Source organism: Nicrophorus vespilloides, unplaced genomic scaffold, assembly GCF_001412225.1.
Source record: "Nicrophorus vespilloides isolate i.1.1-1 unplaced genomic scaffold, Nicve_v1.0, whole genome shotgun sequence".
Lineage (NCBI taxonomy): Eukaryota > Metazoa > Arthropoda > Insecta > Coleoptera > Silphidae > Nicrophorus > Nicrophorus vespilloides.
In genome coordinates, this window is record NW_017100108.1 from 355,717 (window position 1) to 380,315 (window position 24,599).

Here is a 24,599-nt window from a genome sequence, read left to right on the forward strand (position 1 = left end):
ACATGAAGCAAAATCATTTTTCCAAAACCTGAAGGGGGAAAGTTTTCAATTAATTTTTGTTTGTTCTAAATTTAAGAATTTTATTTTGTTTGTCTATTACTATTTGTTACTATTTTCATGTAACTTTTTTTATAAATATGTAAATGTAAATTAATTCAATAAATAATATTTATTTAAAATTTACATTGATTGTTTTCTTTTCAGAATGGGGGAGGGTAATATCGACTTACGCAATAATATTTTGGGGTAATGGTTAAAAAAGTTCCCCGACCGCTGGTCTAAACGATCCAAAATTGGGATCATTTCCTCGATCTTTCAAGTTTGCATTCTTAAAAATATTCATTACATTTTCTAATAAATCTTTGTTAATAAAATAAAATTATATATTTTTAAGAAAATTAAATTATTACTATATACTAGTAACATTATTGACACACAAAGCTTATTTCTTTACAAAAGTTACAAGAATATTAGTTGCAGGTTTTAACAGACATTACACTCAAAGTATATTTAATATTAAAATTAAAAAATGATTAACATGTTTGGCATTAATACTATTTAATTATATCAATTTCTTATTAATATAATTGAAGCATATTTTTGATAAGTTTTAATGTATCTGTTACCAAATTTATAATGCTTGTATTTAAAATAAAATTGTAGGATTTCTTTTTCTAACAATCATTTTTAATGTTAGGTTTCATTTTGATGGGTAATGTGAAATTTAAGATTTTATTACATAATTAGTAAGTCGCATAATTACAGTAATTTGATTGCATAATTCATTATCGGTGTCCTTCTTTTTTATTTGCGTGATCTGCAGTAATTAGTTCAATGCATATTATGAGAGAAAAATAAATACATCTAACATTTTTTAATTTTTTTTTTATTAATTTAATATATTCGAATATATTTGAAAAATAAAACAATTCGATTCAAAGTCAATTAATTCAAGATAGTCATTGCATTGGCGAGTATTACAAGGTAGGAAGAACTCATGCGCATCGTGGGTGGATATTTAACCTGCAGGTTAATGAATATGTTAAGGAGTGGAATTTGAATTATTCAATTAGAGATAATTATTTTCGTAAACGTCTGTCATTTCCTATAGTCTATATTTTTCTATTCTCATCACCTGCAATTACGGACGCTTTGCGAAATTTCTAATAACAGAAATCGGCAGTCGGATGGAAAACAAAAAGCACGCGAGATCACAGGGAACAATTACTGGCTCTTTTGGTTTCCCACTAACCTTGGTAGATTTGTGTCGTGGCCTGTGTCCCCACATCGCCATGTTTCTATACTGGATTTGTATAAAAGAACTCACAAGAAAATATCCAGTCGTACATCGGGGATCCTCAACGTTCGAAAAGATGAAGTTCCAGGTGAGATATACATAACCAACATATTTTAATATATATTTTACAGTATTAAATCGTTTCAGGCGTTCATTGTGTTGATCTGTATTTGGCTCGTCTTGGTGAATTGCCAAGATCCGAAAAAGGACGTCGAAGAAATCGAACCAAAGACTGCTGATGCCAAGAAGACTGTGAAGAGGGGTATCTACGGATATGGTGGCTACGGATATGGTGGTTACGGATATGGAGGCTATGGATTTGGAGGATACTACCCCTATAGCTTTTATGGTTGGCCCTATTCCTATGGTTACGGTTATAATTATCCATACTACGGTTCAGGTTTTGGTCACTATGGTTACTGGTAAACTTTCAGATGACAGTTAGACCTAAGCCTATTATAATATTTTGATATATACACATATCTTGTTTAATTTGTATTAATTTTAAATTATCTAATTAAAAGCATAATCTTATGTCAAGATTTATATCAAATTTGCAATATGTTAATTTTATAAAGTATTTACAGACTTCAAATAAGTGTTGTTTTTTTATGTATTTTTCAAGCATATGTAAATTTTATATATAAACAGATTGTAGAACGTGATTGGAAGCGAAAAATAAACAAAAACAATAAAATCTTCAAGAAAAATAAAAATTAATTCCAAAAAAATTGTACAGAAATTGTTTATAGATTGATCGTTTTTATCTATATTTTTTCGAATAGTTTGTGGCTGTACCGATTAACCACACTATACATTTCAAATTAGACCCAAGGTACCTCAAGGGTGTGTACTCGGACCTATTCTCTATCTCATCTTCATATCGGATCTCCCAACAACAAATGAAATACTGATGTAATCTGAGAATAAACCAGAAGTTGTATCACAAAACTTACAAAGTGAATAAAATCAGCAAAAAACTTTGGCTCAAAGAATGACGAAGAAACATACTTGGATAAAATGAAAACAATTAGGTCTGAAATTCAGCAAACTATATTGGCTACTTGCAAGAAAATAAGTGCTATCGCTAGACAATAAATTATTAATATGTAAGTAAATACTCAAACAAGTATGGTCATATGGAATACAGTCGTGGGGTTCAGCAAACAACTCTAACATCGAAATACTCCAGCAATTCAAATGAAAAACATTGCACACAATCACCGACGCACCCTGGTTATGTCTCATTAAAGTCTTGATTTATTCTTGATATACACAAACTGTATGTTAATTAAATCTCCCTGGATACTAAAATTCAAGTTTTTAATCATCGTGGAATAATGGAAGGTTCAACATATATAAGAAAATAATGTTGTTTCAGCGAGACTACAGTAAATACCAAGAGGAATAAATCTGTGATTATAGAAACAAAATTATGTGTCAATCAATAAGCTAATTACGTTGACGGATAATGTTAAGATGATTTGCCGATGTAAATGAATAAAATAAAACTTTAACAAACAAACAAGTTATAGTTATCACATAATTCATCTTTTGTATTTTTTCTTTAGTTTAAAGCGTTTTCACATCTATCACAAATAGTAGGGATGTTGCATCTATCTTCATCTTCTCATAATTTTGTATATATAATATAAATTATAAAAATTAAACTAATAATTTACATCTTGTGAAATGTGTACTTAAAATGATCAAACACGGCGCATATAACGAGTAAAACGAATTCTTGGCACTAAAGGTACCGACGTTTCATGTATTCCTAATCGTACCAATTGTAAATGTGTTTTGTTCCACACGCTAGACCACAAACATCATTAGTCACTTGCCAAAGATTATTGACGCTTGGTGACGATGATAATACGGTGAAATTACACCTACTTCAGTTTTTTGATGATAAAGACTAGAAGTTTTATGAACATGGGATATTGAAGTTGACGGAAAGATGGCAAAAGATTATTGATGGAAATGAAAAGTTTAATTATTATATAAAAAAATCATGTTTGCCGAACACATATTGTTTATTCTTGATTGAATTTTAAGAGAATAAATATTGGCAAGTTTTCAACCTCTCAAATATACTTGTCGGTTGGTAAGTCAACACACATATTTTTCTTGAAAAACAACAAATATTTGGAGAAGAGTGTGGCGCCCTCGTTACAAAAGAGTTTTAGAAAAAGAATGCATTAATTGCATATTATGTAAGAGTATTATTGCTCAAATTGAATTATTCACCCATAAATTATAGTCGTACGAAAATCTTAATTAAAGTTTCCAAAAATAGCTCATGACAAAAAAGATAGTATAAACGAAAATAAATCATTCAATTACACTTTAAAAATGTATGATATCAGTCAGACTTTATAACCTGATCAAATAGAGTACAGGTACATGTTATATAGAAGCTACTAAATAGTATTAGTTAGGTTCCCAAATTTATCCCAAACATATTTTTTTATCCATCAAAATTTGAAGCCGAATTTTAAAGATTTAAAGTGGCGAGCACGGTCAAATATTTTTATTAGGGCGAAAAGACTTAGGTCAATAACCCTTTGGATACAATTGTGACTAATAAAGATAATTATTATTTTTATTCTAAATTTGATTTTTTTGTATTTTTTTATCAATAAAAATTTTTTTGCTCACACATATTTTATTTTTGTGAACTTACAAGCTTATCATCTATAAAATAATCATCAGACCGATCTTAACATAGGTGCACCAGTCTGGTGTAGTGCAAGTGATACCAATTTTAAACTGCTCCAAGTGTATCACTGCAAATGTATGAGACTTGCGTTGAACAAAGCTAAATACTCGAAGATAAAGGACATGCACAATGAAGCGAACCTTTCATACATGAAAGACTACATTAGAAACATCTCACAACGTTTTTGTGAAACAACGGTGGAAAATCACCAACCATACCATATCTGAGATAGCCAGTAGCCGAACTCCGGTAACGCACAGACTTTCCTTCAGCCGTTTACCGTTCGGAAACCCATGAATCAAGAAGTCGAGAACCGGGTTTTTTAAAACACCAATCTTTCACTTTCCCTAAATAAACTTGAGAGAAATCCAACACATACATCAATTATACCAGTATGGCCTAAAGCCCGGAAAGGAACACAACAAATAATGATTGTCCATCTTAAACTTTTATGTACTTTTTAGACTGATAGGTGAAGAACACTATTAAATCTAATCTAAATCTAATCTGCCCGAAAAATGCTGTACAAAATTCAAAGAACGACATTGTATAGAAATGAACAGTTTATATGTCTTTACAAAGAAAATAGTTTTAGAATTTAGTAATTATTGTAGTATAATTATATTTTCATTGCTATAAATAATGGAATAATGTTTCCTGAAGGGGACTCACCTTCAGGAAAAATTATTCCATTATTTATTTTTAATACGACATAAAAAATATCTACTTGCACAATTAACATCCGGTCATTATTGCTAGGTCGATAACGTCAATAACATTACTAATTAATACGTACCAAAATAATTGCTTACCATGTCAATTAGACATGAACTAGTAGGTTGTAGCAGATTAAAAATATATATTATAATTGCATGCATTTATTCTAGTAAATAAATTTATTTTTTCATTTTCTGTTTAATCCAATCTAAATATTTAGGGATGTACGTGAAGACATCTGGAAATCCTTTGGCACACGGAACTCCGCTAGAAACAACACCGATTTGCTTCTTGCTGTTAAAGTCGATCAAAGGACCACCGGAGTCTCCTCCGCAAGCACCTTTCCCATTTTCAGTTGAAGTGCAGATGAAGTTTCTAGAATCAAAGCGCAAAGCCCGTGCAAAAGATTCCGGACAGTTGCCGTACCTAACGTCCAATTTCTGCAATTTTCTGCTCTCCTTACGATGTTCGGTGAAACCCCATCCGACCAAAATACCCGTGCCATTTCTTTTCTCCGATTCCAATTCCACGAATGTGATCCCATCTACAGGCGAGGCCAGTCGAATCAGACCTATATCGTTGCCGGTAACTTTCGGAATGTAATCCTCGTGCGGTATAAGCTTTTCTACTTTTTGTTGCGTATTTTGAAAAATGGTTCCGCTTCCCGTATAGACTTTAATGTTATTTAATCTAAAAAAAAAAACAAGCCCTCCAGTTAGCAGCTATTAACAGTTTACATACACAAAACCTGATATTGAATATGCAGTGAGCTGCTGTCAAAATCCATCGGTCTGCGATCAATGTTCCGCCGCAGAACATGGTGTCTCCATCTTTTAAAAATTTCATCGACACCATGTACGGAAAATCTTCATAATTTGCATTGAATCCATGGACAATCCGATCATCGCGCTTCAAGCTGACGGCAAAGCCAACGACTGAAATATATGTTCAATTAGATGCTCAGAAACAATACACTTCAATATATTTATTCAAAATAATAATCACTGTCACTCACGAAAGACTAATAACAAGATTAACATTAATTTGTCCATTTTTGTAACTGTGTACACCTTATGCTTTCCTACAGGGTCGAATAAGTTGGACTGAGTTAAATTCTAACAGTTTACACTTTTTATGCATTTCGAGGCTTCCGATAAGAAATGTCGGTATCACATCGGTTTGTTGGTAATTGCCATTACTGAAATACAACGAATTTTTTCAGGTACCCATTTTTAACTCAACATATTTATGATTTATCAATCCGGAATGCTCATTCAGAACTTTAAATACTACTAATACATACATACTTCAATGCATATATGTTTATATACATAGAAAGGACTAATAATTATTTTAAAAAATCACAATGGTTTTGCTTATTTCTGTGTAAATGGCACGGAAAAACCCCAAAAAACAATACTTAATTATAAACTTTAAAAAGGAAAATAATTCAAAGTAAAAATAAAGAAAAGTCCGCCTTTCCACCCTATTTATAAATTATTTAGTTTTTGCAATAAATGTTGTTATAACTTGTTATTTGTATATATGATCATTACATCATATAATTAATAGCATACTTCATAAATAAGTTAAAATGGTTAGGTGACTAATGATAATAATTTTATTAGTGCAAAAATAGTTGCAACATAACTCAACGTTTTTCCTATTATTTTTTGTTTTTTTAATAATTCATGTATTTTGTAGGACGGAAAGACCACTGGCCAATAGCAGTAATGTTGCTACGACCGTATGCCCAGTGCTCCGCGAATTATGGAGCCCCCAAACAATATTAGTTACGGCCCTAAAACCAATTTTTTTTTTATGTTAGCTGTCGCATTTTTTTCTTGGGACGTCGGTCACCGAAATTATTAAATTTTTGGCTACCTAAGATCGACTGTTTATGACGTTATGAAGCACAGTCTCATATTTTGGTCGAAGGACTTTTGGCTTCCTAACAGTCCCGACCTAAACCCTCTGGACTACTATGTGTAGGGCGTATTCGAGAGACATACCAACAAGTCTAGCGAATCTAACTCCTTCCGGACTGGTATCCAGGCCATGAACCGCGATCAGTTGAAAACAGAATGCTAGCGGTTTAGGACAAGGTGGCTATATAGAATGGAAGATTTCAACAAACCGAACCGAAATTAACCGGAATTTTTAACAGAACAGGAACTAAATTTTATTTACGTTAAATTTTGGTTCAATTTTTTTTTTTCATTAAATTAATTCATAATCTCTTTCTATCATGTATGCTCTTTGATGGTAGTATGTCGGTGCTAGTCTTTTGGTTTATTTATATAGACATTGGAAAAAAATAATTATTCGACATTGTATTGGTCGACCTATTGTTAATAGAGTATATAAACAAACAATGTATAAGAGAAATCAACGAGGTCTCTTTGAATACTCCGATTTCTTTTTTCATCGATATAAATAAAACCCTACTCACAATCACAACTCACACCCCATAAAAATAAGAATTTATTTATTAATAAGCAGAAACCAAGCCGCAAACATAGAACGACATATTGGGCGTTTTTGTCACACCGAATATGAGAACGATAAACATTTAATTGGTACGTAAACTGAAATGAAATTAATTTCGGTTCGACTCTTTGTTTATAATCAATTATTTTGTGTTTACATTTTTTTTTCTATTTAATACAAATTTACTATAGTACTATACACAATTTAATATCCTCTACGAATATGTACTCTCATTTATACTTTGGAAATATTATTCGAAATAGTTTTATGTATAAAACTAGTGTTGTCTTGTCTTCCTCTTTAAAGCTCATGTGAAGAATCTTTGCACGTGTACATTGTAATTCATAATAAATAGTTTAGTTTATCATTAATGATTATTTAAAAAAAACAGTACTTGAATTAAAGTGTGAATCGATTAAAGAAATATTTTGAGAAAAGGTAAAATTTAAATCAACAATATTACAGATTAAATTTTGTTAATTCTGCTATAGTTGTTTTTCTCCTATTTTTATTTGTATTACTATTTATTTTTTTAAATTTCACGCAAATAAATTATGTTTATCATTAATAATAAATTTGTTTCCACTTTTTATTACAATTATAGAAGCTATCAGAGTTACGTACAGCAGTATAAAATACTATTTATTAGGCAATGAGTCATTCTTTATGTAAATATCAATGTTTTCCTAATAATTTACCCAACATAATAATTATAAAGATAAGATGTATTTAATCAGAATTTGTACTTATATTATGATTTTGTCATATTTCGTGTGTTTGATGCATGTATATAATAAAAGTAATTTAGTTATTAACATCACAGAGAAAATTATGATAAAAACAGAATTACAATATTACCAAATGCATTCTCCATTTATATTTTGCATACAGTTCTCATGCTTTCTTACTTTGTAGTGTATTCTCACATTTTGTGTGGCTATGATTTCTAATACTGTATCAGCACTATTATTTTAATTAAACACAAAATTTAATAACATAGGTCATATATTGCACATTACTAGTTCAATTTGAATGTTTTCGAAATCCATGACAACCGATTATAACTGCTTACTAAAATACTGGATCCAGAATTAGATTTTCTTTTATCCGTAAACGGTATATATTTTTATAAATAGTCATATCAAGTTCTTTCTAAGAATTAAAATGTAAACGAGTTGAACGAGTTTTTAAATTGATGATGCTTTACTACAATAAAATTTTCAATACATGATCCATCAAGAAAAATATTGTAAAAAATATTATTTTTTTAATCAAATTAGATTTGTAACCTAATACGTTTTATGCAATTCTTTAAAAGCAATAATAAATTAAAGTAACGTATACATTTTATTAATCCTGATAATTCAATTTAGAAATGATTATTTTAAAATTACATTATCATTATATATGTATGACTGCAATACTAGATATATTTCACAAATGCACGAAGTTTGCGTTCAACGAAAATGGGTCAAACGCTTACGGAATTGAAGAATAGGAAGATGAGTAATAGAAAAGGCCGTGACTCCTTGAAACCCAGTAATCTTCAGTTATAATTCTTATAATGGTTTCCGCTTTTTCACGTTCAGTGTTGCGATCTTCAAATCGAGAATTCGCTTTAATTAGCCCATTACGCCCATTGTTTTGCATCAGCTAATGAAAAAATTTCGAATCAAACGATTTACATTCGCTGATTCTTTGTTTTGCATCGATATCGTGCAACAACCTTTCCACTCCTCACATCGCAACTGTTCCGTGCTTTATTGTTATTAGTTTTCTTGGTCTTCTACTTTTTCTTTCGGCTATTTCCTTCCCGTCGAACTCCAGTCGACTTCTTCCTCCTCGCGATGACAGTCTGCGTGCGGTTGGTGTCCCCGTGTGCTGTGGTATAGAGTTGGCTTGAGCAGGCGCTTGTCATCGCTGACATTTAAATTCATCATCCTCTGGGACCCGCACGATCAAATATCACAAAACAAAATACTTTTTCCGAAGTTCCATTTAGTTTTTTTTAACGTTTGATTTTCTTCTGTGCTTTGCAGTGACGATTCACTCCGTCGATGACATTCAATTAATCAGTGCACAATTAGTGAGTTTTGGGGATTCTGCTTTCTTTCATATTTGAAACAACCTTCTTCTCAATTATAGTAAGTGTTAACGCAAAAGGCATTATAGTTTTTCGATTTAATAAAGTTTTTAGAAAGTACGTTTTGTAATTAGAACAGAGTTTTATTATAACTTTTATTTATAATATTTAAATTATATTGCATCACGAAATAATATTTATTATTAATAGCACTTTCTTGCTGTTTACAAATTTAGTACACTAATCGAATTATATATGTTAAATTTGTTTCATAACAATACCTTTTCTAAATCTATTGACGAAATAATAATAATAATAAAACCATGAAAATGATTAGATAGAAAACGATAACGAGATAGTACATAGTTTTTATTTATTTACAATAATAATTTGAATAAAACCAATGACCGAAATCTCTTTTTCATAGCTTTCATATGAATATTCCTTCTTTTTCTTTAATGCTATAATTAATGCTAGTACAACAATACATCGCATAGTCCGTCAATATACCTGCTTAAAACCAAACAAATCGAGGACTTTAAAACCACATAAAACAAATCGTACAACACGAAACTAGACACGAGATTTATTTTTATTTTTCTGAATTAAAATTTTGTTTTTTTTTGATCATTTTAAATTGGATTTTAATGAATCCGGACTATGTGAAGTATTGCTGTACATATAAATAATACTAGTTTTTTTAAATGTATTTTTACCTAATAGACTATTAATCGATAATCAAATACTATGAATCGATATTTATTTTAAAATATAAACAAAAGTTTATTTTCTACTAATACAATAACTGAAACAAATCTTCAAAGAATACTCTTTTCATAATAAATTACAATATCTATTTATAGTTTTAGATACGATTTGATAAATAATAGAAGATATAATTTATGTTGATGTTGTTTATTAGATTTATATTAACTCAGTTTAATTGATACAGCACCATATTCTGTAGTCGCATATATAAATAATATTCCATTTTTGTTACTTCATTGTATGTTAATCAAAAACTAATGTTCAGAACAAATATTATTAATCATTATTAAATTTAGAATATTTTTGATTCGTGTACAATAACTACACCTGACTTATTGGTGTCGTTTTCAATTGAAGTAATATTTAAGATATTTTGAACATAATCTACTTAATGATTAATTAAAAGTATTGGTAATTTACATATTAATTTTATTTAACCTTTCTTATATTCAACGTGTATTTTGGAGACTCTTACATCTTCAGATTTATTAATTGTTAAATATATTAAATAAAGAGGTACACTGTTTAAGACCGTACCCGAATTTACAAATTATTCTTCTAAAATCTGCTGCTGTTGATTGAAATATCACCATCTCTTGTCTTGTTAAATATCTCGTTGAAATATCGATCAGGAAAGCAAACTTTAATATATTACTATGCATTAAAAGAGAGAAAAACATTACCATTTGATATTCCAGAACTAATAACAATAATCACTATACAAGATGACAAAACCCATGATATAATATATACGGACAAACCTGAACAGCACTAAAAAAAAACACGCCAAAGAAGAACAAAATATTTAAGTTATATAGATAACACATCTAAATACACAAATTTATAATGAATGTTTTATTCAATCTTTATCATTTGTATATTTCTATTTTGCTTGAACTTTACTTTTTTTCCGATGTTCTGTTTAGTCACTATTCTTTTTTTGTCAGTTTTGTTTTATCGCTGTTCTGGTCATGGAACCAATACATACATAATTAATTTTGTGCAATAGAAATATAAAAATATTTAAGTAAAATTTATAAGAAATCGTTGATTTTTTTTAGTGAAAATGTTGATTACAAAATTATGTTACTTGTGTAGCGACCTAATAAAATGTAATGCAACATTAAATGGTTGAGACTAATTGAGGACACCGGTAAAATCTGCGAGAAAATTATTCGACTATGACTTTCTAACAAAATGGGACACGACGAAATGCACGAAAAGTTGAAGTAATTATTTATGAAAATGTATCTAATTTACTAATGAATACATATGAAAGATTAGTGTTCCAAAGTCGAAATGCATCTGATTAAATGATTATAAATTCATTCATGCAGAATGAACATGCATTTCATGTAAAGTCATAGTTCATTTTTGAATTAAATATACAAATAACTCGGTTAACAAATATTACGAATTTCACAATTTCAAACTCCATTTAATATAAAAAAATCCAATTTACAATTTGGAAAAACTACAGAAATTATAAACGTTGATAGTTCTTGAAACGAAGTCACTTAGAAATTACTAAATGGAGATTGGCGCAAAATATGACCAAAGATTGTAAATGAAGTTATCGAAATAGCTCAATTAATCGATTAGAAATTTATTGAATGCAGAAAATGATATTTTATCACAGGAATTTGTTAGCAACGAAGACAAAGAACATGAAGACGAAATTAGAAAAGTTCACTTTGATTTAGCAGTTATAGAAAAACATTCCAAAATCATTTGAACGATTTTAGATAATCTCAAATACTTTATTAATTAATTTAAAAATAGGGCGGAAATACCTAGGTGTATTCAAATAGACATAATATGTGTACACAAGTTTTAAAAATGGCGCTCAATCCGGGACTTCTCGTCGTCACTCATTATGCGAAACGTCGCTCGTTAATCGAGTCATTTTTCAAATAATTCATTCCGCTCATTAAGCCAAATGCTCGTTATGCGAGGTGCTCGTTAAGCGAGGTTCCACTGTATATTCTTATCTTTTAATTCATACAGAATTATTATGTTTAATCATGTTATGTTTATTTTTTTAAATTTATAATATAACTTCATTTCTTTCTTTGGGGATAATAATTCATATTGGTATTATTTGTGTGCCTATTTTAGCCAAAAATTATAATAATTACTATTATTACATAACGAACCTTTATACTAATTCAATGTAATTCAATAATCCATTTGAAATTATATTTCCTGTCCTATTTATTAACATTTGCTATCAGCATAAAGAATTATAGTTTTGGTGTTTTTTAAACATATTTTAATTATTATACATATTCTTTGCCAAGTAGTCAGTATTATTTTTTACGATTCTACTCAAATAGTTCTATTTGTAGATCCTTTATAACTTAAAATACAGTAACTGATCGTTTAGATTAATTTAAAGCCAGGATTCTCAAAGTTACTTCAACCGAAATATAAAAACTGTAAAGAGGTAAAATTTATTTTTAGAGTAACAATAAAAAACCTGCGTCTAAATATTTATATGAGATACAAATAAAAATTTATATTGATTATACCAATATCGAGTAATGCTAATACAATTCACGTATATTTTGGTACGTCTTACACCGTATTAACCGCGATGACAGCAGTAATATAAACTATTTCAATGTTTAACGCACACGCACACAATATTAGACAAATATTAAAAGTGCATCATTAAAACAGTAACATACGGTAAGTATTTAATAGCAGGTTTCGATGTAGTCAAACTCGAGTTTGTGTAGAGTAGACGGCAATCAATCAACATAGACACCGCAAATTTAAACTGCGAATTTCACTTGGGAAAGCGCAGTTTCCAGAAAACGCTTCTTATTAACCGAAAGAAATATGTTCTCCGTTTACAAATCAAAAGAAAGTCGTCTCCCATGTGTGCATATGTATATATAAAGAGGCATTCAATATTTTACCACCGTCGCCGCCGTAAAAGGACTTTCTTCGAGCAGGAAACAAAAAATAATAATAATGGAGAACGGGAAGAGAAGTACTCTTTGTTCTTTCGCACTTTTACTCTATATAATTTAACAAATTGCTTCCACATAACACGAACAATCGTTTCCTGCCTTGTTACACTTTCATTGCGATCCGATAATTATTGATTTTATTATTCGTTACTGGTCGCAACTGTTGGCTGAAAATACGTTTATTTTGTATTTTCACTGCAATTGCATTTCGATACAAAAATGCCTTTTAATTGGGCTGTTTATGTTTCGATAAGGTTCAGTTCACTTTTTCGCTTCCTACATACTTCTTACCGTATACGTCGTTATCGCAGTGCGTTTTCGCGAATGCTCCGATACAGCTCAACCATAAACAAATAACAAACGAAAACACGGCAAAAGTCATTAAGTAAGTAACTCGAATTAAGTTTTAATGGATTCTACGAGTTAAATGAACGAAGAAGTTTTCCTATTTTTTGCGTTCGATTTACGCGTTACATCACGGCTGATGTACAGTTGGTGTACGTACGAACATGGCCGTATTTCCGGTCGGTCGGGGCGCGCGAACGCGATTGCAATACGATGTGAAGCGATGCAAGCGGAATTCCGTTTTCGTTAAGAAATTGCCTCGACGTGTTTCTGCAATCTAATATCAATTAGGAAACGAAAGCAGCTCTCGCATCGAATTCTAATCGGATCCACATAATATGCTCGATCATTCAAGAAACCGCTGTTGGATGTTTTCATTTCGTTGCAGAGATTAGATAGCGCCGTTCGCTTATATCAAATGCCATTCAAATGGTCGCATATCTCTCTGTTCATTGTCTATTCATTTTATATAATCAATCTTAAAGTTCAATTAATTATTAATTATTGATATATTTTTTATTTACATTAAACTTATATATGTATATAACATTATGATAGTATTTTAATTTAGACTCTGATGTATAATAATAGACGGAATCCGTGGTGCTGCAGGTGCACACAAACCAAGTTGTTTTTTATTTATATTGAAAGCTGAAATATATTTTTTTGCAAGAGCCCTAAATTCGAATTTACCTAATAAATTTATTCCAAATAAATTTGTCCAAATTCAAATTTGTCTGAGTTCTCCAAATAAAAATAACTTTACATGTATGCGACCCGTATGCGAACAAAACACCTCTCATAACGAGTAATTCGGATAACGAGCAAAACAAATTTTAAGAAAAATGACTCGCTCCACACTAAAAAGTGTTGTTTTGAGGGGATTGAAGGGACTAATCTCACTCTCAGAGAGTTTTGGAAATACCACATCGTTGCCTGTCTTAAGATAATCGAAAACTCGTGGGAAGGTGTTACCAAAAAAACCCTCACTTCTGCTTGGAAGCAACATTGGCCTGAGAGCGTTGTCTCCACGAAATTGTGTCTTTGGTCAAGATCATGAGGCTGGATGGTAAATAACAATGATATCGGAAGAGCTGACCACCAAAGATCATATCGAGCATTATCGTAGTTGCAGAAGGAAGTCCCAAATTGCGCGCTGGCTACATCATTTTTAAAACTTGTGTACACATGTTATGTGTGTTTTTGAATATGTTTCACAATACGAGTAAAAATCCGAAAATTTTGGATTCAACTCGTTAAGCAATCGTTATTAAAATTGTATGCATATTTTAGAAAAAGTCATAAAAGATAATAGCGATATGATAATGTTAACCTTGAGAAATTATATAACAAAGTTCGAAAGGGTGTCAAATTGACACTCGGTACCTCTAGTGTAAATGTTTTTGACGTGTTTGGTTCTGAACATGAATTATTGTTGTTTTTCTATGGTACTTTTTATGCGTTTACAGTTTATCTACGTTTATTAATTTATTTTAATTATAAATTGAACTTGAATAGTTTTCACAAAAGTTGTTACTTTATATATATAAAAATAAAACGTGCTAAATAAGATTTACGTCGAGAAAGAAAGACTGATGTCAGGCTATCCAAATTAGTTTCAATAGAAATGTTTCAATAAATTAGTTTTATAAATGTAATAACTAATCTCTATTGTTGAAACAAAAACAAAAAAAGCTATTTTCGTTTGAGTGTATTGAAAACACATTTATAGTGGATAATATATAAAGTGAACGAACATGTCACACTTGAGTATTTTGAGTAACTTTTTTTTAAATAAAAAGCTGATAAGATTAACAAATGTATTAATTACATATTTTGTTTATATAAAAAAAAATCTGAATTCAATGTATCAATGTTAAATATGTTTGTTTTTTTGATTATTTCAGGATTATCAGAATTTTATTTTTAATACATGATTTAAAATCTGACCTTTGCCCCAAATTAGTGCCAATAATAAGAACATTTGTAAAATCTGAAAATTACTATATTTTAAAATTTTACACAAATGCAAATACTTATGTCCTTTTGTCAATTCCAAAAAAGAAACAATTTTCTGTTTGTCCATAAAAAAAGAACCAAATATAAATAATGCAAAAAAAAGAAATCAAAATGTGCATGCAAAAAAGTAAAAGATTTTTGCCAATTTGTCTTGTTCTTTTCATAAATAGATACAGATCACGTATGAATCTCCTTTTTTTGAGTTTTTATCCATTGATTTTGAGTTCCGTTTTTCGATTGTCTGGAAGATTTTTAGAATTGTTTGTTTATTTCGGAGAGAAGTTGAGATGATTGTGTAAGTCCTAGAAATTATTTTATAATTGTCTTTGTCTATTTATTATGAAAGGTATATTATAACATTTACCCAATATGAAAAATTTGATTAGAATCTGACAGATAATAGAAAGTGATAAGCAAATGACATTTCTTTGAGTTTTATTATAGTCTACAGAGATTGATGATTTTCATTATCTTTCGCACATGATTTTCTTGGTGACAGTAATGTTAGATTGACTAACAATATAACAAACATCAAAACGACTAATAGTATGAATTATATTACTTCAAGACTTATTGAATTATTATCAAACATAAGCATGCGTTCTGAATAGTGCATATTTTATTTTCTTAACCTCAAGACTTTTTTACATCTCACTCCACCCATTTACGGGCTTAGTATCCATCAATATGCGTTCGTGTGAACCTTGTATATTGGTATCATGGATGGTATCATGGGTGTTACATGTTTTATTCAGACATGTTAGATGGTTTATTAGAAATGATATTAAGCTTCATAATAAATACTCGTTTACTAGCCTTGTGTGAGTTTATTACAAATAAAAATAATATTAGAAAGATGGCTAACCCTTTAAATATAAAAAAATATATGTGAAAATGTCAGAGTTTAAAAAACACGGGTTTTATTCACTTCTCAAAATGATATTAATCATATATTTGTCAAAAATAATTTTAAATAACGGATACATCATTTTGTCACTATTTTTTTGTCGTTACCATGTAATGAAAATATTAGTAAGTCAAAAAAATACTTGTTGCTATTAAGAGAAATCTAATTATAGCTTGAAATAATATAGCTCTAATTACATCATTCAACTGATAAAATATAAAGCGATATAATATCATTGTCGGAGATGATTGTCATGTTTGTAAACTCTACTAATGGAATGTGTGCTTTAAACTGTCATTCAAGTTATGCAAATTCAAACCGACTAATGAGAAAATATTCAATTTGTCATTCCTCTTTTAAACTCAGTTTTGATTGCTGATAATTTATTTGGACGCCATCATTGCTATTTTAAAAGAAAAAAATTGCGAAAACCTTGTTTATAATGCATTTATATAGGTCTACAGATAACATCCAAGGATTTCCTCTATGCATTGTTTACTAGATAAACCACCGTACATAATTTTACTAATTAAATCAAAGAAAATCTCATTTCAGATATATCTACAACTGAGAAAATCGTCCTAATCACAATAAATATGCATGTTTTTAACAAAATTCACGCAATTTGAGCTTATTTATATCAGTCAGATGGGAATCTAATCTTATCATCGACTTAGATAAAGCGGTAAGCAAAATTATTTCAGTCCCTTGTACTTCATGCGCCTAAACACTTCACGCCAATTAACAACAGACTGAAAAGAGCGCAGACAAAAGTTAATCCACGTATTTGTATAAAACATCGTTTCCCGCTTTCCCCGTTTTGGTAAATATTTATGTTATTTAATTATTGGTAATCTATGTAGATAGGATTAGTCGAATCTGCGTCAATCGATTGCAATTTATGTTTTTCGCTCGTCTCATTTAATTGCGTTCGTCGAAAGAACAGCAGAATCCTGCTGCATGCAGAAAATAGTTTAGAACGCGGATTTTGCAAACGGCTATTATGCAATCGATATTTTGTAATTTCGCAACACCCACATTTGTATTATAAAATAATAATCTGTCATCTCGCGATAAGATTGTATCTTTTATTGTGTTCGATTGGAATGATAGTAACCGATTCATATCGTATTGTTTCATGTGAAGAATAAGGTGTTGAGGTCGCGGCATGGAGATCTCTTTGAAGGACCGCGACAAGGTCGGAGTGCAGGATGCCGTGCTTCTGGAGGACTTCAACTCGTCAGAAGTCTTCGTAAATAACTTGCAGAAGAGATTCAATGAAAACCTAATTTACGTGAGTGTTTGCAATGATATTTTTGCGAAATTCGTTACGTGTTGATTTTTGTAGACGAACATTGGACCGGTGCTGGTCTCGGTGAATCCCTACAAAGATGTGGGTATCTACTCATCGCAGTATGCCAAAGAATTCCATAAGAAACACTTTTTTGAGACGACACCTCATATGTGAGTAGCGACGGCTAAAGTTGCGATATGAATCTATTTAAAAATATATTATTATTCCGGCAGCTTCGCATTGACGGATACAGCTTACAGATCTTTGATTGAAGAGAACAGAGAACAATGTATCCTTATTTCTGGTAACGTTACTTTGATGTCTTGACAATATGTTAACTGTGTCCACTTTTTCGTACAGGTGAATCTGGAGCTGGAAAAACGGAGGCTTCTAAGAAGGTGCTCCAGTACATCGCCGAGGTGACAGGGTCCAAGGGTCAAGTGGAGAAGGTGAAGAATAAGCTTTTCCAATCGAATCCCGTGCTCGAGGCATTCGGAAATGCCAAAACCTCTCGCAACGACAACTCCAGCAGGTTCGGAAAGTACATGGACGTCGAGTTCGATTATGAAGTTTGTTCGCGCTAAACCTAACATGATCAGTCCTTAATGAAATTAACGTACGCAGGGAAACCCAGTGGGAGGAAACATTCTGAATTATCTTTTGGAGAAATCGCGAGTAATCAACCAGTTCAATGGTGAGAGGAACTTCCACATCTTTTACCAACTTCTTGCAGGCGCCAGCGATACCATGCTCAACGATCTGCTGCTTAAGCGGAACTTAGAGTCATACTATTACCTTAGTCATAGTGTAAGTTAAATCATCAACATCGAATACAATATCTATATTCTGATATCTTCGCAGCAAAAGGGAACATGCAACAAAGAAAAAAGCGCGTTCGAGGAGCTCAACAAAGCCCTGACCATCATCGAGTTCACAGCCGAGGAGCAAATTGACATTTTTAAGATTATCGCCAGCATTTTGCATTTAGGTAACATCGGCTTCGTCGAAGAGGAGGGAATTGCTTCCGTCAACAATAACGAGTCAATCGATGCCGTCTGCAAAGTATATCTTTAATTATTCAATATTGATCACCAAATTCATAACAATTTATTGCATTTTAGCTTTTGAATTGTGATAAAGAAGAACTAAAGAACGCTTTGACCCACAAAACCATCGACGCGAAAGGAGATGTAGTGACCAGTCCCTTGGATCGTGAGACCGCCATTTATGCCAGAGACGCTTTGGCTAAAGCCATCTACGACAAACTCTTCACTTGGTTAGTCCAGAAGATCAACAGTTCTCTACAGGCCAATACCCAAAGAAAGAACTCCGTTATCGGAATACTGGATATTTACGGTTTCGAAATATTCCAAAAAAACAAGTAAGTTTTGATTATTTCTCTTAAAAACACACCCAATATATTTATACTAATACAATTGCTAATACAATTTATTGCAACTTCAAATATTAATAATACATAATTATTTACATATATATATTTTTTATTAATTTTATAAACTTATTAAATTATGTTCGAAATACCGGTTTTTTAAAAAAGAAGTTACAAAAATTTGATAATAATGTGATAATAGAAAATCGTTAGAAATAAATGGATAATTTATCATCCTGTACCTTAAGGACGTTCAATGTTCATAAATGCACATAATTTACTTGTTTATCAACGGTTATTAATTTGGTTATATTATCAAAATTATCAGTAAATATTTTCAATTCAATTATAGATACAGAATGCCATAATAGAGAATATAAATCATTTACACAAAACGATAAATGCCCATATTTGTATTACACAATTTTAGGAGTCAAATAAATAAGTGCGCAATTTAAATGCTTAATAATATTTGTAGAAACAAGTTTTATATACTTGTTTGTAATTACATCAACCTTCTATAAATTTCATATATATTTATCTATGGTGCATACTTCTATTGCTTAATAATAAATTACGTTTCAGATAATCGTAATATTCAGACAAATTCTAATATCTAAACTTTTAAATTTGTTTTAGTTTCGAACAGCTTTGCATCAATTTCTGCAATGAAAAATTGCAGCAGCTTTTCATTGATTTGACACTAAAGCAAGAGCAACAGGAATATCTCAAGGAGGGTATCGAGTGGCACAATATCGATTATTTTGATAATAAGATCATTTGCGATTTGTTCGAGATGAAGTTCAAAGGCATTATCTCCATCATGGACGAAGAATGCCTGGTGCCTGGAAACACAAACGATTTGACCTTGCTGAAGAAACTAAACAAGAACCTGCAAGGACACAAGCACTTCAAGGGCTTCAACAAAATGCTCAAAAAGCAGATGAAATTTGAAAACAATGTAAATTAGTTATAGTGTTATAGTACTCACTTGTAAGTAAATTGTAATATGAATTCGTTGGCTTTTCAGGAATTCCAAGTGATTCATTACGCCGGACCAGTGGTCTATAGCGTGAAAACTTTCATCGAGAAAAATAACGACTTGTTATTTAGAGATTTGCGCTACGCAATGTCCAATTCCCAGCACAGCATCATCAAAAACATTTTCCCGAAAAGCGAGGTGATGTCCATGAGGCTACCAGAAACCGCATTCACCAAGTTCAAGAAATCCGTCAACGATTTAATGAAGATTTTAATTGATAAGGAACCCAACTACATTCGCTGTATAAAGCCCAACGACGATAAACGACCATGTAACTAGTTTAAAATAGAATTATGTATAATATTTACATTGCTCTTTATTCTATAGCATTTTTTGATGTGGACATCGTGAGTCATCAAGTAACATATTTGGGATTGATGGAAAATTTGCGTGTGCGAAGGGCAGGTTTCGCGTACAGAAGAAGCTACGAGTCGTTCTTGAAGAGGTACAAGTGTTTGTGCAAGCAGACTTGGCCACATTGGCACGGCAACGCCAAAGACGGAGTTCAACAATTGATCTGTTCACTCGGCTTCGAAAATGATGAATACAAGATGGGCAAAACTAAAATCTTTATAAGATACCCTAAAAGCCTGTTCCAAACCGAGGATGCATTCCAAAGGAAGAAGCATGATTTAGTGTCCGTCATCAAAGCTACATGGAAAGGATACAAGCAACGGCAAGAGTACAGAAAGCTCAAGTTGGCTTCGATCGTTGTCCAAAAGTGGTATAGAAGGTACCAAGCCCAGAAGGCCATTAAACGTAGGAAGGCTGCCGTGGAAACAGTGCGAAGGTAAGATCTACGTACCTACATAGTTATGACATATTTTGAAAGTTATTCTCTATAGATTCATTAAGGGATTCATCACTCGCAACGGGCCCGAAACTGAGATTAACAAAAAGTTCGTCGCTTTAGCAAAGAAGCATTGGTTAATAAGATTATCCAAGAATCTGCCGAACTCTGTCTTAATCAAGTACTGGCCACCTCATCCAGTTAGTTGCAATGAAGCGTCCAAGCTGATACAACATTATCACATGCTGCACTTGAGTAGAATTTACAGAAAGAATTTAACTGCTGAAAGGAAACAGCAATTTGAGCTCAAAGTTCTCGCAGAGAAATTGTTCAGCGTAAACGGTAAATTTAATTAATATTTTCGGCAATATCCTAATCACATATATACGTTCAGGTCACAAGAAAAGCTACAAAAACAGTATTCCGCAATGGTTCAAAAATGAACGCATTCCTAGCGAACAGGAAGAAGCATACAAATTGTTTAGCAAGTCTTTGAACGGCGAGAGAATCATGTATTCGACTTCGGCAGTGAAATACGACAGGCACGGATACAAAGCAAGAGACAGAATTTTGATTGCTACCACGAAACACGTTTACATTATCGAGACCAAGGGAAACTCTTATACGCAAAAGCACGGATTACCACTGAACGTAGTCAACCTACTGGTTACGGCCCAAAAAGATAAAGTGCTTCTAGTCCAAATTCCAGAAGAAATGATCAAAAAGGATAAGGTATTGCATTGTCAAAATAATAATAGATAGTTAAAGCTAAGAGCCGTTTCTTACAGGGAGATTTAATCCTGGAGATTCCTCAGCTGATCGAATGCGTAACTAAAATCGTAAGCTTTACCAAAAATGAAAACATGCTCAGCGTAGTAGATGAGAAAGTGTAAGTATTAACTGTAACTTGACATAAGTCACATAAAATACAATGATTGTTATTAGGATTGAGCACAACATGAAAGGAAAGCCCGGAATTATCGAGGTTACTGTTGGTAATCCAGAAACCATACAGAAAGACAAGCCCACGGGTCATTTACTCATCGTAAGTACATTGATACTATTAACTAATTCACGTCATAACCGCTTGAAAGTTATGGAACTTTCATGCGCACTAAATAATATTCAAATATAACATATTACCTCTCATAATTTGAAATGTACATTGAATTTATTTATTCACAAATGAATGATTATCAAATGACAAGCGTTAGTTAATTACACTGCTGTTAGTATATGAGATTCTAATAAAATATCGTTAATTTCAGAGAGCAACACCGTAATTCCAAACTGAAGCAATGAGATTCACGGTTCCGCAGTGCCTTCACAAACTCAGTGCCATTAATTATAGATAATTAAACCTACCTGATCCTACTTCCCCCACACAATTGAAAGTTTTTACAATGTATAAATTTACATTTATTTATCATATATTTTGTTACAAACAGTTCATACATATAATCTAAGCAATAATTAATTCAGTCAATGTGCAACACATTTTATATAAAATTGATGCAGTTTAGCAACAATTATTTAAAGAAAACAGATTAGATTATAACTTTAATATTTATTTTATGTGCAATTGACTTTAATAAATATTATTTAAATATATTTTGTGTTTTTAACTTGTGGGTGTAAGATTGTGCTTGACAACAGCCTCCTGTGCTTTTGATAAGTTTGTTTTGGTTTTTGATCTTTCTCTGATCTCATCCTCGGCAGCCCTATTCACAGTCTTTGTGATCACCTTTTTCAACTTCTGGATTTCCTCATTTTTATTCTTTTTAGCTTGAATTGGTTTCCCTGCAGATGGAAATTCTATTAAATCTGTTTAAAATAAAAATAATATATGTACTTACTCGAACGTGGCGTTGTCGCATTTCCCTTCTTCTTGTTTTTGTTCTTTGAATTATTCGGAACGTTGGTTTTCACTTTTAGCTTCCCTTGAGCCATCGTAGCAACAAATAAGCCAATTAGTATTAAACTGGATACACAAATGTGACACAACTTTTGAGGTTATGAATAAAAAAATACCAAATAGTTTTCTTTGGGTATTATATTAAAGGTTGGCAACAGTTGGCAACGGAATATCGGACTGTTTGGAACCATTTGGGTAATTTCGAGATTTTGTTTGCATGAGTTAGGGGTACATCAGTTACTTGATTTACATTTTAGGCATTGACAAGTGTTGAATAATTAATCATCCATTCTATATAATTATATTTATGTAAAGCACAGTTATTAATTTATTAAATGTAAGTATCGTATATACTGCCATTTGTTAAATCTTGAATAATAAGCAACAGTATATCATATTGAAGTTATGTAGCTTTGTTTTGGTTTAAAGTTGGTCCTCTGAGATGCCCCTCATCAGCAGTGCTTAATAGTTCATAAGAAAACTTTTGTTTCATTCTGAGAATTATAAGCAAGTAAGTAATTTTCCTTTAACAATTTGTTTTAATTAACAAACTACTTGTTTAAGGTCATTTTGTTCTCCATAGTGTGCAATAGTTCATTGGAAAATTTTGTTTCATTCTGAGAATAATAAGCAAGTAATGCCAAATATTATGGAAGATCAAGAAATGGATGTTGTTAATATTCATGAAAATCACTATATGGTTGAAAATGATAATTTAAATACTAAAAAACGAAAAAAGATCAGTACAATGATAAAAAATAGCAGAACGACACTATATAATAGAGTTTATTTAGAAAAAAAATAGGGAATATAAGGCAGAATATTGAGAATTGAAAATTTTAGATGAAAATTTACAAAACTGTCTTATAAACCAATTACAGAATGCAAGAAGGAAAATTAGAGGAGAATACTATTCTGCAGAAGGCAAAGTATTGGCTTTATGTATTTTTCAACAAAGCAGATGCTCCTATAAATATTTGTCTCACATCCGACAATTACTACAGTTGAGAGCTTTAATGGTAGGATCAGAATAAATCCTGGATTAAATGATTGCATATTCAAAACACTAAAGACACATATTACTGACAATAGTAGCATTGAAGAAATGCTTGTCACCTTAATTTTCAATGAAGTGTCGATAACTCCACATTTGGACTATTTACCTAGAAGTGGTTTTGAGGATGATGGCTCTGAAAGAACTAACAGAATAGCTGATCATTCTCAAGTGTTTATGATTAAAAGCATATATAAAAAGCGGAAATTTCCTGTAACATAGTTTTACTCAGGAAACTAAATCCACTATAATAGTAAAATTTATAAAATAAATTGTAAGTAGATTAACAGAAATATTAACAGTCATAATCATAAAATGTATGAGAAACAATTTGTTGAATAAAGATTTGAAATTTAATGTGGAAGGAGAGGATTACACTGCCAGTTGGGAAGATATTCAAACTGCATATTTCATTGTTGCACCAAAGAGGACAACAAGAAGATTGATGCATAAACTTACTGCAAGGCATGTATTTCCTGAAAAAAAAATACCAATGATGAAACTTTTCAAAGCAGTGCAAGTATTTAGTCAGTCAGCAAGTGCATCAATGGAATTGTTTATTATAGGGAACATATCTTGTCTAAATGGAAGACACTTTTCAGCGAATTCATTATGTGCTATGTGGGTTTTTAAATGAATTGTTTGACAGTTTAAATCTAGAAATATTAAAAGACAAAGATAGGAATTTAATCAATTCAGTTACTATGAAATCTAAACATTTACAACAATGGTATGAAGCCAAAGAAGCTATCAATGGAATGAGATTTGTAAACAATGTTAATTGTTGC

At 31.2% G+C, this 24,599-nt stretch overlaps 4 protein-coding genes across 5 annotated transcripts; 2 read left to right on the plus strand and 2 right to left on the minus strand.

Annotated features, from left to right (window-relative positions):
- The first annotated feature begins 1,083 nt into the window (after positions 1–1,083).
- On the plus strand, positions 1,084–1,768 carry LOC108568339 (uncharacterized protein F12A10.7-like). Its single transcript, XM_017929350.1, has 2 exons — positions 1,084–1,385; positions 1,445–1,768. Exons 1-2 carry the CDS (start codon positions 1,188–1,190, stop codon positions 1,721–1,723), a joined length of 477 nt encoding a protein of 158 aa, XP_017784839.1. The 5' UTR covers positions 1,084–1,187; the 3' UTR covers positions 1,724–1,768.
- Positions 1,769–4,869: 3,101 nt separating this feature from the next.
- Positions 4,870–5,850, minus strand: LOC108568336 (chymotrypsin-1-like). The gene is made up of 3 exons (XM_017929346.1): positions 5,752–5,850; positions 5,485–5,671; positions 4,870–5,426 (listed from the first exon to the last, which is right to left on the minus strand). Exons 1-3 carry the CDS (start codon positions 5,786–5,788, stop codon positions 4,916–4,918), a joined length of 735 nt encoding a protein of 244 aa, XP_017784835.1. The 5' UTR covers positions 5,789–5,850; the 3' UTR covers positions 4,870–4,915.
- Positions 5,851–13,400: 7,550 nt separating this feature from the next.
- LOC108568353 (myosin-IB) lies at positions 13,401–22,383 on the plus strand. Of its 2 annotated transcripts, none has more exons than XM_017929386.1 (16): positions 13,401–13,440; positions 17,473–17,620; positions 17,675–17,790; positions 17,854–17,924; positions 17,981–18,189; positions 18,245–18,427; positions 18,482–18,682; positions 18,742–19,001; positions 19,650–19,971; positions 20,041–20,323; positions 20,380–20,842; positions 20,898–21,184; positions 21,237–21,574; positions 21,631–21,731; positions 21,788–21,887; positions 22,111–22,383. In XM_017929386.1, the coding sequence occupies exons 2-16, from the start codon at positions 17,495–17,497 to the stop codon at positions 22,123–22,125; spliced, it is 3,075 nt and encodes a 1,024-aa protein (XP_017784875.1). In that variant the 5' UTR covers positions 13,401–13,440; positions 17,473–17,494; the 3' UTR covers positions 22,126–22,383. The 2 variants fall into 2 exon arrangements, with proteins under 2 accessions (XP_017784875.1, XP_017784874.1); XM_017929385.1 differs by lacking the exon at positions 13,401–13,440 and adding an exon at positions 17,050–17,149.
- A 44-nt stretch (positions 22,384–22,427) lies between these two features.
- LOC108568356 lies at positions 22,428–22,867 on the minus strand. The gene is made up of 2 exons (XM_017929392.1): positions 22,699–22,867; positions 22,428–22,642 (listed from the first exon to the last, which is right to left on the minus strand). Exons 1-2 carry the CDS (start codon positions 22,790–22,792, stop codon positions 22,464–22,466), a joined length of 273 nt encoding a protein of 90 aa, XP_017784881.1. The 5' UTR covers positions 22,793–22,867; the 3' UTR covers positions 22,428–22,463.
- Between the last annotated feature and the right edge of the window lie 1,732 nt (positions 22,868–24,599).